Genomic DNA, 20,192 nt, shown 5'->3' on the forward strand with positions numbered 1-20,192 from the left:
CTTTCTAGATATCAGCAGAAATTCTTCATTTGCTTTGAATATTTCACTTTAAAAATGTGGAACAGTGAAAAGCAGTGAGAGTGACAAAGGTAAAATAACACCTGTGGTCTATCATGAAATTTTTAAAGAACAGATGTACTTTAATTTAGAACATAGAAGAAAGTTGTATCTAAACAATTTTCAAATACCTAAATTGTATTGCCAAGAGGATAGAACTAAACTCTTCTCCACTTCTGTTGTAGTAGGACAATGTGCTAAAATTACTGCAAAGGAGATTTACAAGAAAGAATTTTCTGCTAAGAATAGTTAAGCACGAAGGATAAGTTGACACAGGAATTTTAGAATGCCTGTCTTTGGAAGCTTTAAAGAAGAGATTAATGAAACATCTGTAAAAAAGCAATGTAGCTTTAGTTTATCCTGCCTAGGGCAAAAGAAGGATTAGGTGACCTTTTAAAGGGGTCACATTTTTCTATAATTCTGTGGGTTTTTCTCTTATTGAGAAAAAGGTTTCTCCACTGGTATTTCTGAAGTAATATTTTTTCCTCCAGGGAAATCTATTCTTTAATCTGAAGTTGTCTGCTTCATTTGTCCATCTGTGCCTCACTGTTTAAATACCTGTGGATAGATGTTGCATGTAAGAAATATTATGATAATAAAATGGAATATTATGAGGTAAGTTTATTAAGAGATATTTTCTATGGCACAGACATATTTAATCTATGTAGATTCCTTAATAATACTAACTTATATAAATAAGGATAAAACTAGACCTGCAGATTTAGTTGTAGAAGTCATAGGAGAAAGATATTTGTCTGCAGCTCCATTAATTTTTTTAAACTTCTCACATGCCTAAAGGGCACATAATTTTCATTTAATGTGAACTGCAGTTTCACTGTTTTAAATTTACACTTTTTTGTGCTGATATCAACTATTTCTGCATGTTGGCCAAGAAAATTGACATTGCTGGACCCAAGGACCCGTGAAGTATGGAAGAGTTTAAGAGAATGTTAATTCTCAAAGTCTTAGAAGTGAGGACACTCTTGTCTAATTTTAGACGTCTGTCCTAGATATAGCCTACCCAGACCTAACCTCCCGGGTCCCCTTCTTAAGCAGTGGAAAGAAACAGGTGCCGATCACCTGTGATTTATCTGACATACACCTTAGGGTAACATGAATTGCATCCTAGAAGCGCATATTTCTGTCATTAACTTTCACTGGACTCCAGGTAACCAGCACAACTGGAGTTTACTGAGATGCCACATTCATCAAGCTTGCTTGGATCAAATGAACTCGAATAAACATGCCACAGTAATTGATAATTTTTTTCCTTGTTTTCAAATAATGTAGTTCCAGGACTTACCCCAGCAGAATTACTGATGTCTAGAACCTGGAGTCAAAAGTCAAAATAAGGGCCAGAATGTGAAATCATGGGTTGCAAGTAGGGAAAAGATATCTTGCATTTCATCAAGTGAGTTCTTTCACCAGACATCCAGTAGAAGACATATACCTTCTTGAATGGTTAGCTTATGAGAAAACCTGACCATCTGAGATATAAGAATTGATCAGGATGGGCATCCTATTACACAATTATTTAAAAGCTCTTATCCACATACAGCACTTTATATGAGTGCAAACCACTGTGAGAAACAATCCCTAGGAAAGAGCATATTGTAGAGACTACCAGTCTACATTTGTAAAGTGGAGGCTAAAAAAAAAGTTTGGGCACTTAAACCAGATGCTTTAAAGATCTTGTAGGCACCAACCAAGTGTCTTCATGGATGAGGTGGAAATTCATCAGTGATACCCAGGAGCAACATGAAAGGGGTAAAAATCTATTGTAAGGAGACAACAGTTATTATACAGAAAGAAAAGCAGAAAGTCAGATGGAACCAGGAATAATTCCTCCAACAGTGAAGTTGTTAGAAACATCTCTGTCACAAAGAAATACGTGAAACAAGTGGAAGGTGTGTTCTGGTCAAGGGACTGAGACTACTGCTACTAGAGTGGATATCAAACTCTGTAGCAACTACTTTTTTCATCTGCAGAACTAAAGGTGGCAGATTCAGAATACTGGGTATGCTGTAATCAATAAAGACAGACTTTTCTAAAGATGAAAGGGGAAATCTCATCACTGTCTACAGCTACCTAGTGGGTTGGTGTAGAGAGGATGGAGCCAGATTCTTCTCAGATGCGCACAATGGAAGAAAAAAAGGTAATAGACACAAATCGGAATATATGGAATTTTGATTAGATATTAGGAGCTATTTTTTCCATAATTAAAGTAGTCAAGCATTGGGACAGATTGTCAATCAGGTCAGGAATTCTCACTTCTTGATTATATTCAGAACTCAACTTCTTAGGGCTCTGAACAGCATCATCTAATTGATCTGGCTTTGAGAGGAGAGGTTGGACCAGAAACCTCCAGAGGTACCTTCTTAAATTATTCTGTAATTTTGTGTGAGTCTGTAGGTAGAGATGACTCTTACAGTTTGTCTCCAAACAAGAATATTTTGATATTCCACCAGCCAGAAAATGTGGTTCTGTCTGTTTTCCTGCTGGATGGGAATATTTGGATGAATATTTAAAGTTGAAAATGCTGAAAATTAATGAAACTGCAGAAAAGTTAGGAAGAGTAAAACATATAATCAAACAAACCCTGCTGAAGGTGCCAGGAGATGACTTTGGGTATAAATACCTGACTGACATCCTTTAGCAAGTCCCACAGTGCTCTATACAATAAGGTGTCAGCTGGCAGGACACAGTCTACCCCAGTCAATATTCAGAGATGCCACTTTACATTTGTTTGTTTGTTTGTTTTTAAGGTGTTCATGAATGTTTAGAAGCTTGGAATAGGTTAAATGCTAAATTAATAAGGAGAATACTATGGCAATTATTCATTCTAGAGTTCGTGTGAATGAAGTGATAGTGCAAAATGACCATAAATTAATCATTTTTAAAGCTGGAGGACTGCATATAACTTATCTCCATGGGAAGTGAAAAACATGAAGAAATTACAGTGCTAATTTTAAATCGTACACAGTCAGATGCTGTTATAGGACAGAAGCCAACAGTTGATTGTAAGAAAATATAGGCTGATGAAAAGGAATTTTTACTATTGGGTAGAGGGGCAAAACTTGAACCTTGAAAATAAAGGTTCATTTAGTATTTGAAGTATACAGAAAGAAGCAATCAGTGACATAGAGAAGAGAAAAACTAGTTTCTGAAATAAGAGATTCCAAATATTAAATTCAATTTTTGGGATGCAGCAAGAGAAGGGTTGTAAGAGAAGTCAGGTGGGAGTTCTTTGGTTCAGGAGGTCTTTGGCTCAGGAGGTCTTTAGTCTATCCTCCTGTCAGCTATAAGGTAAGCCCAGGATGCTCAGGGCTTTACCTAGTCAGGTCTTGAAAACCTGCAAGTAGGAAGACTACACAGCTTCTTCTGGGCAGCCCATTTCACTGCTTGACTGTCCTCACGATGGGAAACCTTCTCCTTCTGTCCAGTTCAATTCTCCTACCATGCACCAGTCTGAAAAGCCTGGCTCCATGTAATAAATAACCTTTTCATAGAAACTGGAAGACTTCTAGGCATTGTAGATATTGGATGGCTTCAGGTCCCTCTGAAGTCTTTGCTGCAGGCAGAAGAAGCTTCAGCCTCTTCTTGTGTCACACATGCTCCAGCCCCCTCACCATCTAGGTGGTCATCTGCTGAACTTAATCCACTCTGTTCCTGTGTTTCCTGTGTTGTGGAGCCCCAAACTGGACACAGTATTCTAAATGTCATCTAATGAATGCTGAGTGGTGATGAATAACCACTTCCCAGGATCTACTGGGTGTGTTCCTATTAATACAGCCCAAAAAGCTGTTGGCTTTCTTTCTGCAGGCACATTTTCAGCTTGCTGTGGTCTCAGTTCAACAAGATTCCCAAGTCCTTCTCCACAGAATTAGTCTTCAGCAATCACAGCAGCCCAATTGTGCCACCACATCTCTTATTCTAAAGATATTGCATCTTTTCAACTGCATGTGGAGGTCTAGTTCCTTCCAATTCTTTCCCAGGCAGTTTGCGTTTGTGTACATACACTTGAGGTGGGTTTTTCTTTACCCTGGTTTGTCGTTCCTGAGGTCTCATTTTTTGCTGTCATCTTGCACCTTTTGCTTTCCACTACCATTAACTTCTACCTCATGACAAAATATCCCTTCTCCATTATTCCCAGTTTAAAGTATTTCTCAACAGGTTGGCCAGCTTGATCACAAAGATGTTTCTGTCCAGCTTTCCCAAGTGGACCCCATTTCTCCCCAGAAGTTCCTCATCCACTTAGAGAGACCTACAGTTGTCAAAGCCAAACCCCTGCCCCCGGCCCGGCTGTGCACAAGCAAGTGTTGACCCACAGGATCCACGCCCTGCTCCCTAGCCTTGTCCTTGCAGGATCAATGAGAATGCCATCTGGACCCTCATGTCCTACACCTTCACACCCCCTCCCGAGTCATATAGTCACTCTTGACATGCTCAGGGTCTCCCCAATAGTATGACTGGTGTACGCATGGATAATCAGCAAGAAATCAGTCTGAGGGCTGGACAGGCTTCAGCATTCTCCCTGAAACACCTTAGATCTAAGCCCCCAGCAAACAGCAAACATTCCTGGATAGCAAGTCAGGTCACCAGACAATGGCCTCCAACCCCTGAAGGACACAGGTGGTCTCCCACTACCGTCAGTTGCCACGCTCCCCTGGTACTGTTGCATGTTTCAGGCTCAGCTGGCTCTGATGCTCCCCAAGCAGAACTCACACCCTCTTTCTTGCTGCCAAAGACCAAAACTATTCTGCAGGTAAGGATTTGCCAATGGAGAAAAAGTCATCCTCCTCTTGCCCTAAGCCACAACATCCAGTATTACTGTGCTCGCTGGTCTTGGGAGTCTCCAGTGAACACAGCCTCTGGCTGCTCTTTCTTCTGTGCATTATAGGGGTTCAGGCTCTCATCTTTACAGCATCTCTGTGAAGATCTTGTCAATCTCTTTTTCATCATCCCTTGTGCTATGCAGCCTTCTCACCTCTTTTCACAACTCTTTAACTTCAGTAGAACTTCTCAGTCACAGCACACCTTGTACAGGTATGGATGCTGCCTTCACCGCTCCAGCTTCAGCAAGTGGCCTCAAGCACTCCCTGCAGCCCCAGACCCAGAGAGCTGCATCCTTCCTCGGAAGCCCAGCCTGGACCAAGACCTCTGCTGTGCCTGGGACAGTTGCTTCAGTTGGTGCTGGGGCAATGCCCACTGACGTGTCACCACCAGTGCTGAGTGCTCACACACTGCCTTCAGCAGAGTTACTGCTGCTTTGAAGAGTGATGCTCTGGGCTCCAAGCTTGCAGTCCAGCATCACATAGGTCTCTCCCTAGCACTGTTGGCATGAGTGCTTGAGACTCCCTGACTGAGAGTCACCTGCAACCTGGATCCGAGGAGCCTTGAACCTGCTCTTGGAAGAACTAGAAGCAGAGCCCAGAACTGTTGCACAAACTGCAAGCACCAGCAGCCAGCAACAGTCCAAAGTGTGTCTGAGGTGCTTGCCTGCCTCCTGCCGAGAAACTGCCTGTCCTGAGGTCACAGCACTCCCAAGAGTCAGTTACTTGGCAGATGGACTCTGGGCAGAGGTGCCTGCCACCCCTCGGTGGGCTTCCCACCACCCACCAGGTCCTTTCTGAGGAGACTATCTTATATCTTCCTTTGTTATCTCACCTTACCACTGGCCATAAACTGACCTACTATGGATCCTGCTGGCACAACAATTTCAGACTATATTTGTGTTAGGATTGTTTTGCCTGAAAAAAATGTATAGTGATTTTTCTAAAGCCCAGAGCTTCTTGCTATACTGTGTAAGGCCTCTGCAATCCAGCATTCACAAGTGGGTTTCCTAGCAGGCTCATTAGCAGAAGGCATCATACAACAATGGAGAAGAACTGATGTCCAACAGAGCAGGCACACAGGAGGCAGTTTCATGGGGAAGCTCCATGCTGATCCTCACAGTGGAGCAGCTGTGTATTCTTGATCTATGAGGATCATAATAATTTCTACTTTCCCATCTTGAATGTGATTGTGAATTATTCTTCGTTTATAATAATCACAAATCAAATTTTGATTCTTTCTAACACTGTTAGAATGATACCTACAGAATGTCACAGGTGAGTTATGTGCTGTCTACAACCATGTATCTTCCAGATTTCTGTTTTCCTTCACAGACATTTTAAAGGAGCAATATTCTTTCTTTCACATCAAATCCTACTACTACGTATATGGTGAAACTCTTGAATCGTAAGTTGTAATACACAGATTTTCCTGGGAAGATTGTACCTTTAATAACAAATTATTCAGGTTATGCACCATATGTGGGCTGCCTTATTTGCTACCCCACTCTTTGTGGGTTTTCATTTTGGTATGGGATTTTTTACAGTCTTTTCAATAAGGAATTAAAGTAGAAATCCATGATGCTCTGAAATTCTAACAAACTCACATAGTTTAGATTAGCATTATAGACTGCTTAAAAATCAGCAGGAGACCTGTGTCACTGTGTTTTTCTGAACTGAGACACCTGAATCTACTTTTGCAATACTAAGTCTTCCTTGAAACATCCATGGAAATATTTCTTTATTAAGAAAAATAACTAATGCTTCACAAATATACATTTTTATTAATTAATACTGTTTCATTCTGATCTAGTATTATGATTTACAGGATGCCTTGAGATACAGTTCATATTTACAGAACTGAAATAGTGGCCAGGTGACACAAGCCTTTTATTGGGTGTGCAGGGTCCTCTGTACGGTTGTGAAAAGAGTTCACATACACATTGCAAGTTTTCTCTGGAGTTGTATGATCAGGAAACTTGTATTTAATCTTTAAACTCCTTTCCAGCATTTTTCTTTTGTGCTTGAATTCCAAAATTGTTTTTGTATATTTGTTAATAGTGGTGACAGCTGCAGCCATACAGCAAGCGAAGGAAGCCCATGCGAGGCTATAAACAAAAAAGTTTATCAAAAATTAGCAGAACATTTTCATATCCAAGTCCTTCAGTTTTATTTTTTATAATATTGCATACATGTGATTGTATTGGTGTATATTATGGAAAGAGGATCATGGTAGGGGAGGAAGAAAGATTCTTGGTTAATGACTGTCCGCATACCTGACTTACATATGTAGTTGACCTCTACATATTGGTTACAACATTCACATTTAACATTCCTGTTTAATGAAACTGTGCCTCCATTTTCTCTGTTTACTCTGCTTAGAGCTTAATATCAGAAAGAGGAACTACAAAAGAGTGAAGACGCATAAAAAATTAAAAGGTGCAGTTCTTGAGACTACAAATGTCACAGGTGACACTGAGAAAAAACATATGCCAGTTATCCAAAAGGGTTAAAAAGAAAAGACAAGGCACAATTAAATAGCTGACTAAAGCAGGCTCAGAGCACTGAAACACAGTCCTGAGAAAGTACAAGTCATGACTAAACAGAAAGAAAAGGACATCAACTCTGAAATGTTAAAAGTAAAACCATAAGAAGACAGAACTATGAAATGATGTTGAGGTACGATTTGCTACAAATGTGGGAAACTTCCAGACTACTGAGTGGGCACTGCATGTTGGAGCTGTAACAGTACCATGTAAAAACAGGGCCACAGTGGAATGAATTGGAGTTCACAGTGGAGGAGTTTGCTCATCAGAGCCTTTCTAAACATGGCAAGGTCACAATTATCTAATGAAACAAATGCTTTGGTGGAGAAATCAGTTCAAGAAATTCCTGCTTATCCCTCATCTCCCTAAGAGCTTTCTGTTCCCACATCCTTGCTGTAGTTCAACAAGCTCATTTAGCTTTTTAAATAACTCCTCTTTTTTTTTTTTTTTTTTTTTAAGTGTAATTTTTAGCCAGAATTGGTTTCCAGGGTGATCAGACAACCAGATGTGTTGACAGAATTTGAGGGTGATGGTGTGGCAGGTAGATGTGAAGGGCTCCTAGAAGCTGGAAGATTGGAGCAACTTAAGCTATCTTTGCTTCTAAAGTCAGCCAAACTACACCCTGACTAACTCTCAAATGTGGGGAGCCACAGAAAAGCTCTTATAACAAAGATGTAGCAAGAATAAGGAATAATCGCCAGAAGCATATAGATTTTCCTCACCCTGCGAAGGAAACAAGAACAAGACAGCGAGCCTACCTATGGTGGTATGTAACCAGTGGATTAAGCCAGCCATGGTAGAGAAGAATTGAAGATTCAGCCTCTGGAATGAGATAAAATTGGCAGGGCTGCAGTAGTCCTGACTCACGTAGTAGGCATTTTTGGCTGAATAACTGAAGTACGGTAGCATTAGTAGAAAAATTGATAGAATGGATATTATGAAGCACTGCTTTTGAAGAAGGTGCTTTTCCTTATCCAATCTGTTGAAGCTCTTTGAAGGACTCAGTGACATAAGGGTAAGAAACTAATTTCAAGAAAGCTTCTATAGAGGCCTCTTAGCAAAGACTGAAAGAAATTAATCTCTTATGAGCAGATTCTCTTATAGACCAATACTGTGTTAAAAAAGAAAAAAAACAAAGGACAAAAATAAATGGTTTCCTTTGACAATACAGGAAATATATCAGCGTGATTCTTCAAAGTTTTCGCCAGAAATTTTTCTTTTCCTTAAACAATTTGGAAAAAATGAGGAGTTCCCCCATCTGACTAGAGAGAACTGAGGAAGGAAATGAACACAGTCTTGTCACTGAGAGAGCCAGAAAATAAAAATCAGTTTGGCTGCAGTGGAAATTCAGCTTTCAGTTTGAATTCTGCCCTGACGCAAATGACAAAAAGGAAAATCTAACAGGTCAACTCAACAAGGATGCAAACTAAAGCAACTAGTCATTCACCTGCATAAGAGAAATGCCGATAGAAGCTCAGTGGGATTATAGATTTTACTTTTACTGTGCGGAGTATCCCGTATGTGGTGTGTTATGAGAATTTAGTACAGGGCAGATCTTTAGAGAGAAAATGTCTCTTGATGTGAGGATGCCTCAGTCTGACAAACAAAAAGACAATGAGAGATTCATCAATAACAGAAACATCTTTCAAACACTAGGAAAGCTGCTGCTGAAAACAAAAGAGAAATACGGATGGATTTATTGAAGAGAAGTTCAGGGATACCACAGAGTGAGTCTACCCATTATTAGCAATTCCAGCACTGTAAAGGAAGAAGAAAGGTCTTCATGCTTCCTGGGCCAGGTGGAAGAAAAACCCTGGACACAGCAGCTGGATGTGAGGACAGAGGGAGGACTGTGGCAGGTAGAATATTCCTGACAGAGTCTCAGTAGTTCTTGCAGGAATAGCTGCTCTACTAGGTCTGGTGACTGGCATCAAAAGCTGCTGTCATAGGCCCAATTCTTTGTGTTCTTTGGTTACCAAGGAGATTATTGTAAGTCCCAATGAAAAAGTAGCAAAGTCTTTGCCTGTGCCTCTGCCTGACCATGCCCTTGTCATGGTTTTGGTGACACTGTTGGCCACAAGTGGGTGTTGAGACAAATAGAAAAGGATTGTCAGTTATAATCCTTACTGCCCCTTTTTTTGGCATCTGTTCTCTTTTCTCTTGTAGAAGACAAACAGCTTCGAACATCCTTCCTCTCTTACTATCAGATGAGATTCTCACATGCAGTCAGTGGGAGACAAGCAAAAGGAGGATGAAGACGAGGGTTTATACAACAGGAAGGGAGGTGCAAATGTAGGTTATCAGAAGAGAGAAAATATTATATATGAAAGGAGATGAGAAGAAAGAAACCAAGGGAGACAGCTGGGAGGATGCTTGCTTTATTTTTAGATTACTGTCAAGCAGGGAAATGTAGCTGTCATATAGGCTGAGAAAAGGAAAGAAGAAAGTGAATCTTGACAGAAAAATGGAGCACCACAGAGACCATCCTCTTCAATGTCTTCCTGTATGCAGGTACTGATGGCTTATAGAGTCTTGTGCTGGTAGAAAAATTTCTTTGGGCATTCAGTGGCCCAGGCTGCACTGAATTGTTAGAGGTCAGCCATGAAATCCTCAGTTCCTGAGTGTGTGCCACATAGTGAAAGTCATTAGTCCAAGTGCTCAGGAGAAGGCTGGCTGTAGTGACAGCAGTAATGACATCTGTGATGAACATGATGATGGTGGCGACAGGGGCATCAATGGAGTTGTGCCAGTAACAGCAATAGTGACAGTGATTTGGGTGTTTTTCTTCTCCCAGTGGGATGTAAAGGAAGGAACAGGCTCCTGATTACCAGTCTGCGGTTTTCTGTTTCCACCCAGTAGGACAGGGGAAGTAACGCAGGAACACTCCCCCTCTTTCCACTGACCACTCTTCTTACTGATTTTAGAATAAAACAAAGCCTAATCCTATTCATGAAAGAAATTGAGAGACCTCTCAGAAGAGAGATGAGAGCCCCAAACCAGGGAAAAGAATTATTATTGCAAGAACAAAAACATGAATGAATGGAAGTAGTGAGAGTCAAAGAATCAAAACATATCTAAGTCTGAAAAGAGGGAAGGAGGCACTATTTGAGGATCCCGCACAGCTCTTATGATACTCATTGAGGGTATCCAAGTAGCTGCTGGACATTGTCCAGGGTGTTGTCTGGATACCTGGTATTTGATCTTCTCAGACCAGTTCTTCCTGACAGAAGGGGGATGACCCTTTGCACTTTGAGCAAGTGGGTGACATACAGGTGCTGGGCCACCTCATCTGATGGACAAACAGGATAAGATACAACTTTTGTCATGATGTAGCTAACAACCAGCATGGGAGTACTGACCAGGCCCATCCTTCAGTGCTCTGAAAGCACTATAGGAACATCTTCATTTACACACATGTAACAATAAACTGCTGCTGCTGCTTGGGAAACAGACTCCTAGAAAGATGTAGAGTGATGTGCAGTGACCTTCAAATGAGATTTGTGTTATTAGGAAGGTGAAATGTAGCAGAAAAAAAGAAAAAAGAAACCCCTGTTTCACTGCAAAAATCCCTAGCGAGTCTGCATGGTAAAGACTGCATACAACAATAAGCTCCTGTTCAAAAATGGTACAATAGAATTAGAAAGAGCAACAAGAATGAGTGACAATGAGCTGTCATCTTGGCTGTCAGAGCACATGTGAAGAAGACAATCAGCCTGAGCTTTGGTTTAATGACCCAAAGTATTGGTCCTGATTGAGTTTTGATGTAACAGTACATTTGTTCCTGTTCTTTATGTCATTCACAGATGGGAAAGTAGCAGCAGTTTTCAGCACCTGAATTGATCAAACTCGGTGGATTTTCAAAGATACATCCCTATAGCAAAGATCCTCTGAACAGTCCTCTTTCTTAAAAAATTCACTAGATCTCATCAGAGGATATGTTGCAATTATTTACAGGGCCAAAATAATGTGGTTTTAACCTAAGCCTGTTTTCAAAAATTTGAACCATTTTGTCTGAAATATTCCAGACACAACAACCTGAAACATACATCTGATAAGGAAAAATTCAACCTAAATGGCTAAAGCTGGAAGTGTTTTAAACAACCTATGCAAGGCTGTCGTCCTGGGAGATGAGAGTACTAAATCTGGGTCTGATGTTTATGGCGAAGGATCTCTGCTTCATGCAGAGCAATTGGAGGTTCTGTACAGTCTGCAGGATGACAAATGCAAAACTCACAAGCTTATACATTCTATGCAATAATCTAAGACAACTGAATTTGGAGAAAAACAGCTGGTTACTGAACTGCATCCCCAGGAGTGAAATGAGGTTGACCCATTCCTTACAAATTAGGTATACATTCCTTCAACATAGGGTGAAGTGACTGAAAGGTATGGAAGAACCAAATATAAACTGATAGGTACCAATAAGACCAGCCATAATCCCATGTGTGGGGTCTCCAGTCTTCAGGACCAAGATTTACAGTCATTTGAAATACAGTTGTATACATCATGTGAGCAACCATGCCCAGAAGACCTAAAAAATATAATATCATAAGAACATCAGAAAATGTAAATTGAGGACATTCTTCTTTGTCAGATTTTTCCACTTGTCCCTTGAGCTCCTGAAGAATATTTTATGAAGTACCTGAATTTTATAAATCACTCAAAAATACTGGATATTAAAATCTAAGTGTATTTATGTGTCATATATTTCCCAATACAATCACTAACACAGTCCTTTGACACCTGCTTTATATGCTAGAGGAACCTAGGGGAGCAATGGGACATGCAGCCCATAGATTTTAAAAGGTAACAAGTTGATTGGCTCTCATCCCCTGAAAACTTTTTAGTAATTCAACCCTGAGCAGGGATCAGCCATTATGACAAGCTATTGCTTAGTTGCATTGCACAGGACACGTTTCCCACAGTTTCCTGTCGTTCAGTGGAAAGGTTTTTCAAAGGCATGCAGTCATATGCTTTTTCCCAGTGTCTTAAATGCAGCCAGATTTATCAACATTACGTAGGTGGATGAAAAAGTGAGCAAACACTTGGTGTCAATTAAAAAGCACTGAAACTCTGGATTATGAAAGGGGCTTATATTTAATAATTTAATTTTCAAAATTGCTACGAGGCTGCTGCCTAATCCTAAGGGTATCTGTTTTCCCTTAGCGTTTTATCTTCCACTGGTGACCTTCCCTGTGGCCATCTATTTTTTTGTTTCCATTTTCATTTACAAATTCATAAATACCCTTGCAGTATCAACTGTCCCACTGTCTAACACACACTAGCTTCTCAGAGCAGACGGTCCCCTACCAAACTCACAAGACCCAATTTCTTAGGTGATCCTAAAGTAGGTCTGTTTCAGGAATTCTTACAAAACTAGCTAGGTAGCACACAGTATCTCACAGTCTGGGACACATATAGGGCTGACAATGACCTGGCTTCAGTAATCACTGGGAAATGGTCTTCCCTGAAATATTGCTGTTGCCTGAAACACCATCAACAGGCAATTAGTAGAGCCCTTTGTGTAGCACTGAGTCGGGAGGCTTCATGCTGTGAAACACAGAGTTCAGTAGTTAGCTGGCACCCTCATAGCACTTCCTTAATAAAGTGTTTGGAGAAGGTTGTTTGACTGATGAAAGTTGATGTGGCTGTTAGAGAACAGAGGTCAGTTGCTCATCTCTCACCAGGGAGGTGGTATGTCGTAGCCATGTCCGAGGCACACGAATGTCTGTCCTGAATCCTCCAGTCTGGCTCCCTAGAAATGTGTCAAACTGGAGCGTGAACACGAGACCCTGTGCTGGAGTGCTCCTCTTAGCTGTACCGGGATTAAATTCAGAGTCAGGCTCAACATTTCAGCAGTGGCTTCAGAGCAATTTGGTGTCTGAGAAATGGTGAAAATTTAACTAATATAGGTACAGAAGGCAAGCATAGGCATATATGGGAGCCTGTCAATATTCATTTGCATCAAAGGCTGCTGAGGGCAACAGGACAGTGGTATCAACAATGTGTGTTTCACAGCTGCGGAGTGAACTAGTAGTGCACATGCACTGAAGAGAAAACACTCACAAATCAGAATAATAATTTCTGTAGAGTCAAGAGCTGCATGTGGGACACTATAAACCTATGTGCCTACGGTCAGAAAATTTCGCTCTGTGATTCTTCTTTAAAGTCACCACGCTTGGCACAAGTTAGAACATACATTTTAGGATTTTATTCAGTCTGAGGTGAGGACTGAGGGAAGTGAGAAATCGAACACTAGCTTTAATGTGGTTTTTAAATGATTAAATACTGTAACAGTTTGGGGTTTTTTTAATTGTGCATTTGCAATATAGCTAGCTTTACGCAACTACAGTTTCCAGTAGCTGAATTTAAATCTGTGTTTTTCTGTTAGAATCAAGAGAATATTTGTACAAAAAAATCGCATTTTCATTACAGTTTAGGGCGACTAGACTTGATTTATACCTACAAAAAGTTTAACAGCTAAGACAGATGCTATTCAGCTTTTTAATATTTCGAGAAATTTTACTAGCAGAAGTAAACAGAATGTCCAGAAAAACCTTGCTGCTTGCTGTGTAGGCCTCCTTAATAAAGTACATGCCAAAACCAAAAAGAATATTAATAAAAGTGAATATTTATCGTTATTGTCTAAAGAGTTAAATAAAGCTCACTAATCTTTCTTTGAAAATAGACATGACAGTGGATCATGAGGTTTGTTGATACAGGAGAAATGGAGATTTTTTTTTGAGCGATTAGTAGAACTGGTGATAATAGAGATTTTTAACTAGTTGGAAACCTTCCAGGAAAGTCGTTCAGAAGAAAGGAGATACTCCAGCAGGTTCTCAGAGTTCACAGGCAGCAGAGTTTGGGGACTGCTGTCTGGACTACAGGGAGTTGAGATAGCAATCTTCAAACATGTAAAAGTTAACAGCAGAGAGGAGGGGATCATCTGGTCTCTTGTTGTAGGTGGGTATCCTGAAAGAAATGCTGTAAAAAATCACAGCAGCCAGGGCTTTAGATTAGACATGAATAAAATTTTTAGAGTGGTATGAACTGGATTACATTTCCTAGGAAGGTGACAGAGACTTTAGTACTGAAGAGGGAGCATTGATTTTTTTTTTTTTTTTTTTGATGGTGGTGGTTTTTTGGGCTTGGGGATTTTTAGTACGATGAGGCTAGACAAATATCTGTTGGGCAAGGTTTAGGAGAGTTGGGCCTAACTCAGGGCAGAGCAATGACTCCCTAGAATTTTTACACTTCCATAAAGTTAAGCCAAACTAGAGTGTTTCAGAAGTCAACAACTGGAACGGGAATTGTGTTTGTTAATGCCATTGGACGTTCAGCCTAGTGTCTACATTTAGCACTACCCTCTAGGAAGATTCTGCAAAAACTGGACTAGAGAAAGACTAGAGCATCAAGAATGATCAGAGGTCTTAGATATACGTGTGAAGTCATATGACATGTTTCTCAATCATTTATTTTGGAGAAGATGAAGGAGAGACATGATAGTTCGTGATAGTTGTCTTCTACTACACAAAGGCTTCTGCAGAAAGGAAGAAAAATTATTTCTTCCCCATAATAATGGTCAGATGTTTAATAAACTTCATTTATTTAGCCAACAAAAGTGAGACTGGCAAATCAATTGCATGATTATGTGTAAGAGGAAAAAGTATAATAAAATATCTTTAATTCATGAAGAAAGGCACAACAATCACAAATACATGAATGCTAAATCCAGCAACATTAGGATTAGGATCAAAGCCCAAAATTTTGACAGAGTAAGACAATCTTGAGATTAATTCTTTGCCATCTGCCAGGTGTTTGACTTGTAATTAGATGTCATTCTAAAATACATGCTTTCACCAAGTATAAGTAACTTTGGATGCTGAACAATCCTGAACATATGAAACACAATGGCAATAAATTGAGCTGTAATAAATCGAGATCCTTAACTGTACCTGCTAATACAGTGACTACTGCAGAAAAGGCGTTGATCTTTAGCCCATCAATGACTGTACTGTAGTAGCACATTTCTACTGACATAAGGATGGCTCCAGTCAGAAGCAAAATGATGTACAGAAGCTCTGCTACAATAGACAGCCATAAAACCCCTGGAAAAAACAAATCAATAGCACTGATATTATAAGCAGTCATTTAGTATTTTCACCATTTCTTTGTTCTTAATTTATATTGTTTACATGACATTAAACAAAAGCTCAAAGGCTGTGAGGATGTTGTTACAGCATCTACAGGAAGACTTCAAGGTCAATGGACACCTTAATTATAATTCCCTCTGCTGATGTGGCTATTTAGTGGAAAAGCACTTCCGTGTTCCTGCTGCACGCTTAAGAAGCTTACACTACAAGGTAGGGCAGTATGGTTTTATACTCACTAGCTACCCTAAAATTACCACGAACCAAAGTTAATGTAAAAAGAATTACTAACCAATTACCTAGTTGTTGACATCACGATTGCTGAGTCCAGAGACAAGTGTACCGAAACAGAAGACCACGGTAGCCAGCTAACAGATTGCAAGGCCATGCACACAGCCACATGGCCCAAGGGCCTAGTCACTGCATAAAATTTTCCTCATGGGCTTAATTTTGCACCAAACAGGATCTTGATTTTTTGGACAGAGAAGTCTTTGTGAGCACAGACACTCTCCAAGTTTCACTGAGATTAATTTCTCTGGTTGTCTGCTAATTCCCTCTCTTTCTGGATAGGTTTTAATTACATCTTATGCAAGAAGTTAATCTTCCCATGAAAGTTTCTCAGCCTGCTGTTTTACCATTACCATGCCAAAGTCCCCCAGTCAGGAGCAGGAGGACTTCTTGTGTCCAGACTGTAGCACGAACGGCCAACAACCTTCCCAAACCTTATTTAAAACAAATAAATATGTCCTGAGACACCTGGTTGTAGATTCAAATGGTGATTTCATGTGAAGGCCTAACTAACATAAGTCAAAGACAGAAACATTGCTAATTGGTTACTAAACACTACATATGGCAGCAAACAATGCTTGTGCGGTAAATGACCCCTACTGCAGGCTTTGGTAGTGTCTGTGAGTTCTCTGATTCAAAGGCCATTTAGATATGAAATTCTTGGGCCAGGCTATGCGTGGGGGTTCCTGGGCAAGGTTAATTTCTCCAGCAAATCTTTGTTTCAGAAAAAAATCTGATTTTATTCAGGAACTCCAGATGTTACTTTGCCAAATAGTAGTGGCTGCTCCAGCTACGACAGCTTGCATTTTAACATATTTGATAAATGAGCCATCATTACATATGCACCAAACAACTGTGATAATCCCTGTGTATGATGCCTAGGGATGATAAATTCAGGAGGAGTGAGCCTGATACGTCCTGAGTTTTGTGTACACAGCAGCCATATGCAAGGGCAGAACACAGACTCGCTCTTCTCCTGTGCGGGGCAGGAATCTGTTCCCACTAGGGATTTCACTTCCCAGGGACAGCTTCTCTATGTGGTTATCAGGTAGCTAATTGCTGTCTTAGGTGTCTTTATCTGACCTGCAGGTTCCTGTAGCATTTGCCGGTGCTGTTTGCAGAGTTAGTTTCAGCACTATGCCCACCAGTGGTTTCACTGAGGAGCTCTCAGGGCAGGGCCCATAATCCACCCCTCCTTTCTAAGGACAACGTCTGTGTGACCAAGAATCACGTCTCACTTTTCTTTTTTTCTCATACTATAAAAATTTTGGATTATTTGTGCACAGTGACAAGCTGCAATAGAGGGAAGGAGCACTAGCCTTCAGATATTGAGTCTTTGTTCTTTCCCAGGAGGCTGAAGTTGTGTATTCAGGAAAGTACTCCAGTCCCAGTATTCTGGATTTGCAATTTCAACCCCATGGGGAAGAAGGAAGACTTTTTTTTTTCTGGATCATCTGCTTGCAAAGTGATTGGTCTAACCACGTCAATGATAGGGTTTACATTGGAGGGGGGCACTTAACAGCATCTGCAGGTATGTTTTGTAGGAATATGAACCATCCTTTGAAAGAAAGAGGGCAACTTTCTGCTTTCAGGAGAGTGGAAATGCCTCTTTACAGCTCTGTGTAAGGTACAGGAAGGGGATTCAGACTGCCATCAAGATCAGTTTGGCCCACAACACATCTCCAGCAAGTCCCCTCAGCATACTGCCTGCCTTTGTTCACCTATTGCCCGTCCCTCTGTGCTCTCCAGGCCGCATGGTGCAAGCCACAAAATTCCTGACTATACAGATATGGAAGTATAAGGAGAGAGAAGGTAAAAACTTACAAATCTTGACTTCCAGTACCCGTATTCAAAGTAATTTTAAAAAGCTTTCCTATCAAAATGGAGTGTTTTCAAAAGACATAGATTCATATTTTAAGTCACATGGACTTAATTTTGAAGGTAAAAAACTAAATAAAGGACAAAAAACTGTGTGGCATTAAAGTCAGGATATTTGAAATAAAAATAAAGACTATTTATGTTGGTAAATGTGATCAGGAAAGTTCTATTTACACAAACAAAATATGCATATGTACCTCGATCAGAAGCTGGAGTCAGACTGATGAAGCTTCTACATTTCTCACCTAAAGAAAGAAAAAAAATTATTTTAAAACAGAATTCAGGATTATTTTGTATTCTGTAATGATCTAAATAAATAGATTAATAGAAAGCAGAAAATGCAAAAATCTATTATAAAAGCACAAACTGAGAGGATCAAGAGAAGCCGTTTCTGATCTATATTTTTACACATAGTGTCCCTGGTACTTTGACCTACTTCTGGGACTTAGCTAGAGAATCCTTCCAGACTTTTTCAAGGCAGAACCAGGCTCTGAGAGACTTAGAGAAAGGCTACAAATTGCTTCCAAAAGGTTGTAGCTGTTAAAGCCAGAAGGGGAAAATGATCAGTTCCTTTGAAAGAGTGGCAGCCTGTATACCATCTTTCCTGTGAAGGAAGACCTGCTCTCCTTACAGCAACAATGCTGCTGCTCACACAAATTTCTTCTAAGCTTAATTCCAATTTTTTTCTGTAGGCTTTGATTGTCAAAACCGTGTGACCTCCTGACCCCCACACAGATGCTGTGAACAAAGCTCTTGGAATTAATTTTGCTCTGCTCTGAAAATAAGGGGTGGTTTTTTTTCAGCTACTAACTGGACCAAGTTGGAAAACAAGAACTGCCAGAGCAGACACAGAAATTAAACAACCCCAGTATCCATAGCAATCACCACCTGAAAGATGTCTTCTGGAGATGTATTTTGCTCTGATCTTTGACATTTACCCCCTTAAAATTATATAACTTACAACACCTTCTGGTAGAACTAGACGTTCAGGACAGGTGACTGAGAAAATACTTGCATTTTATAGCACAGATGACAGCTGATTTGATTTCTCTGAAGTTTTGTTCTATTTGTCCTTTGTAAACTGATCCGGACAATAAGCGGAAAAACTTAGTGTTGATCTGGATTTACAATATATGCTGTATTTCTTGAACCAGCTACGCAATTCCCTTATACAAAGATCCAAAATTAACTGGAAGCTTTCTTTAACGGCAAGCTAATTTCATTCTACTGACATTTACATACACTGAGTGAAACTCAGTTAAATGCCACCACTTATGACTAGTAAGTCTCCAAATTATGTTTTAGCAGGGTGAAAATAGTCATCTTCTGCTTTGATTTATGAAAGGTGAGAACACATTAAGAACATAGAAATACCTGTGCTTAAGAGGAAATCCATGAAATAACTTAGACCTTGCAGAAGTAAATGCTGAAATGATTTTTAAAACAAAAAAAAATCACATTGTGCTTTTAATGTTGCCATAGGGTTCGTAACCTATCATTTAAGGCAAATATGTTCATCTTTGCCTAAGGGACTAAAAACTTCAGAAAAATAAACCACTTTCCTGTTAAAGTAACTTAACTTGATGCTCTGGTTAGAAGAATAAAAAAATAATCTTCATTCATACTACCCCCTGTCACTCTAAAGTTATTTGCAGAGTTTATTAGGAATATTTTAGGAATTGAGTAGATAGTATTCTCTAAGATCCCCCTTCACAGAGAAGAGCAACTTTTTAAGGATACTTTTTCCTTCAAAATGCATACACAATATTGCAGTAAAAAAGGAAGATCACACCAAATAAGTAGGAAGAACACTGATTACCTTCTTAAGTTAATTTGCATAGGTTTTACTCACCTGCTTCATTTATAATTTCTTCACAGGAATACCAAATCCCAGCATGAAACTTTCGGTCAATGAACTTGTCATCTCCTGTCTCCCAAATATACTGCACAGCATTGCTGCTGTTGGCGTCAGGGCTATTGAAGCGGATGCAGTGATTCCCTTTGTTCTGTCCTGTACAGAAAGGTTTGGCAACTTTCCTTGTCCCTTCGCACCAGTAACTGCTACTCAATGCTGTAACAGAGAAGACTAAAGAGAGAAAACTGAGAGAAAACGCTGCTGAAGCTCTCTGCCGCCTGTCTGCAGCTGGGACTGAAACTGGCATCCTCCAGGACTGCACTATCAATTACTCTAGAAATAACCTTTTACAAAGCTGTGTATATATCTGCCTGGTGAAACGCCTGCCTGTATTTACCATCCCAATCTTCATTCCTCTCCGAAAATTGTACCAGCGTACTAGTTAAGTCAGAAAGCAGAGATATGGGCATGACCAGAAGTCATGTGGTAGCAGAGATTAAGGATATAGGACAATGTTGTTTGGCAGTAATGTCTTGTGAAAGAAATATAAAGAGGTGGGACAATAAATTATAGATTGCACCAAGGA

General features: G+C 40.0%; 1 protein-coding gene across 1 annotated transcript; it reads right to left on the bottom strand.

Moving 5' to 3' along the window:
* Positions 1-6,741: 6,741 nt before the first annotated feature.
* LOC104330305 (germ cell-specific gene 1-like protein) lies at positions 6,742-19,919 on the bottom strand. The gene is made up of 5 exons (XM_009935498.2): positions 19,604-19,919; positions 17,949-17,996; positions 15,391-15,543; positions 11,855-11,966; positions 6,742-6,997 (listed from the first exon to the last, which is right to left on the bottom strand). Exons 1-5 carry the CDS (start codon positions 19,911-19,913, stop codon positions 6,742-6,744), a joined length of 879 nt encoding a protein of 292 aa, XP_009933800.2. The 5' UTR covers positions 19,914-19,919.
* Positions 19,920-20,192: the final 273 nt, after the last annotated feature.

This window comes from Opisthocomus hoazin, chromosome 21, assembly GCF_030867145.1.
Source record: "Opisthocomus hoazin isolate bOpiHoa1 chromosome 21, bOpiHoa1.hap1, whole genome shotgun sequence".
Lineage (NCBI taxonomy): Eukaryota > Metazoa > Chordata > Aves > Opisthocomiformes > Opisthocomidae > Opisthocomus > Opisthocomus hoazin.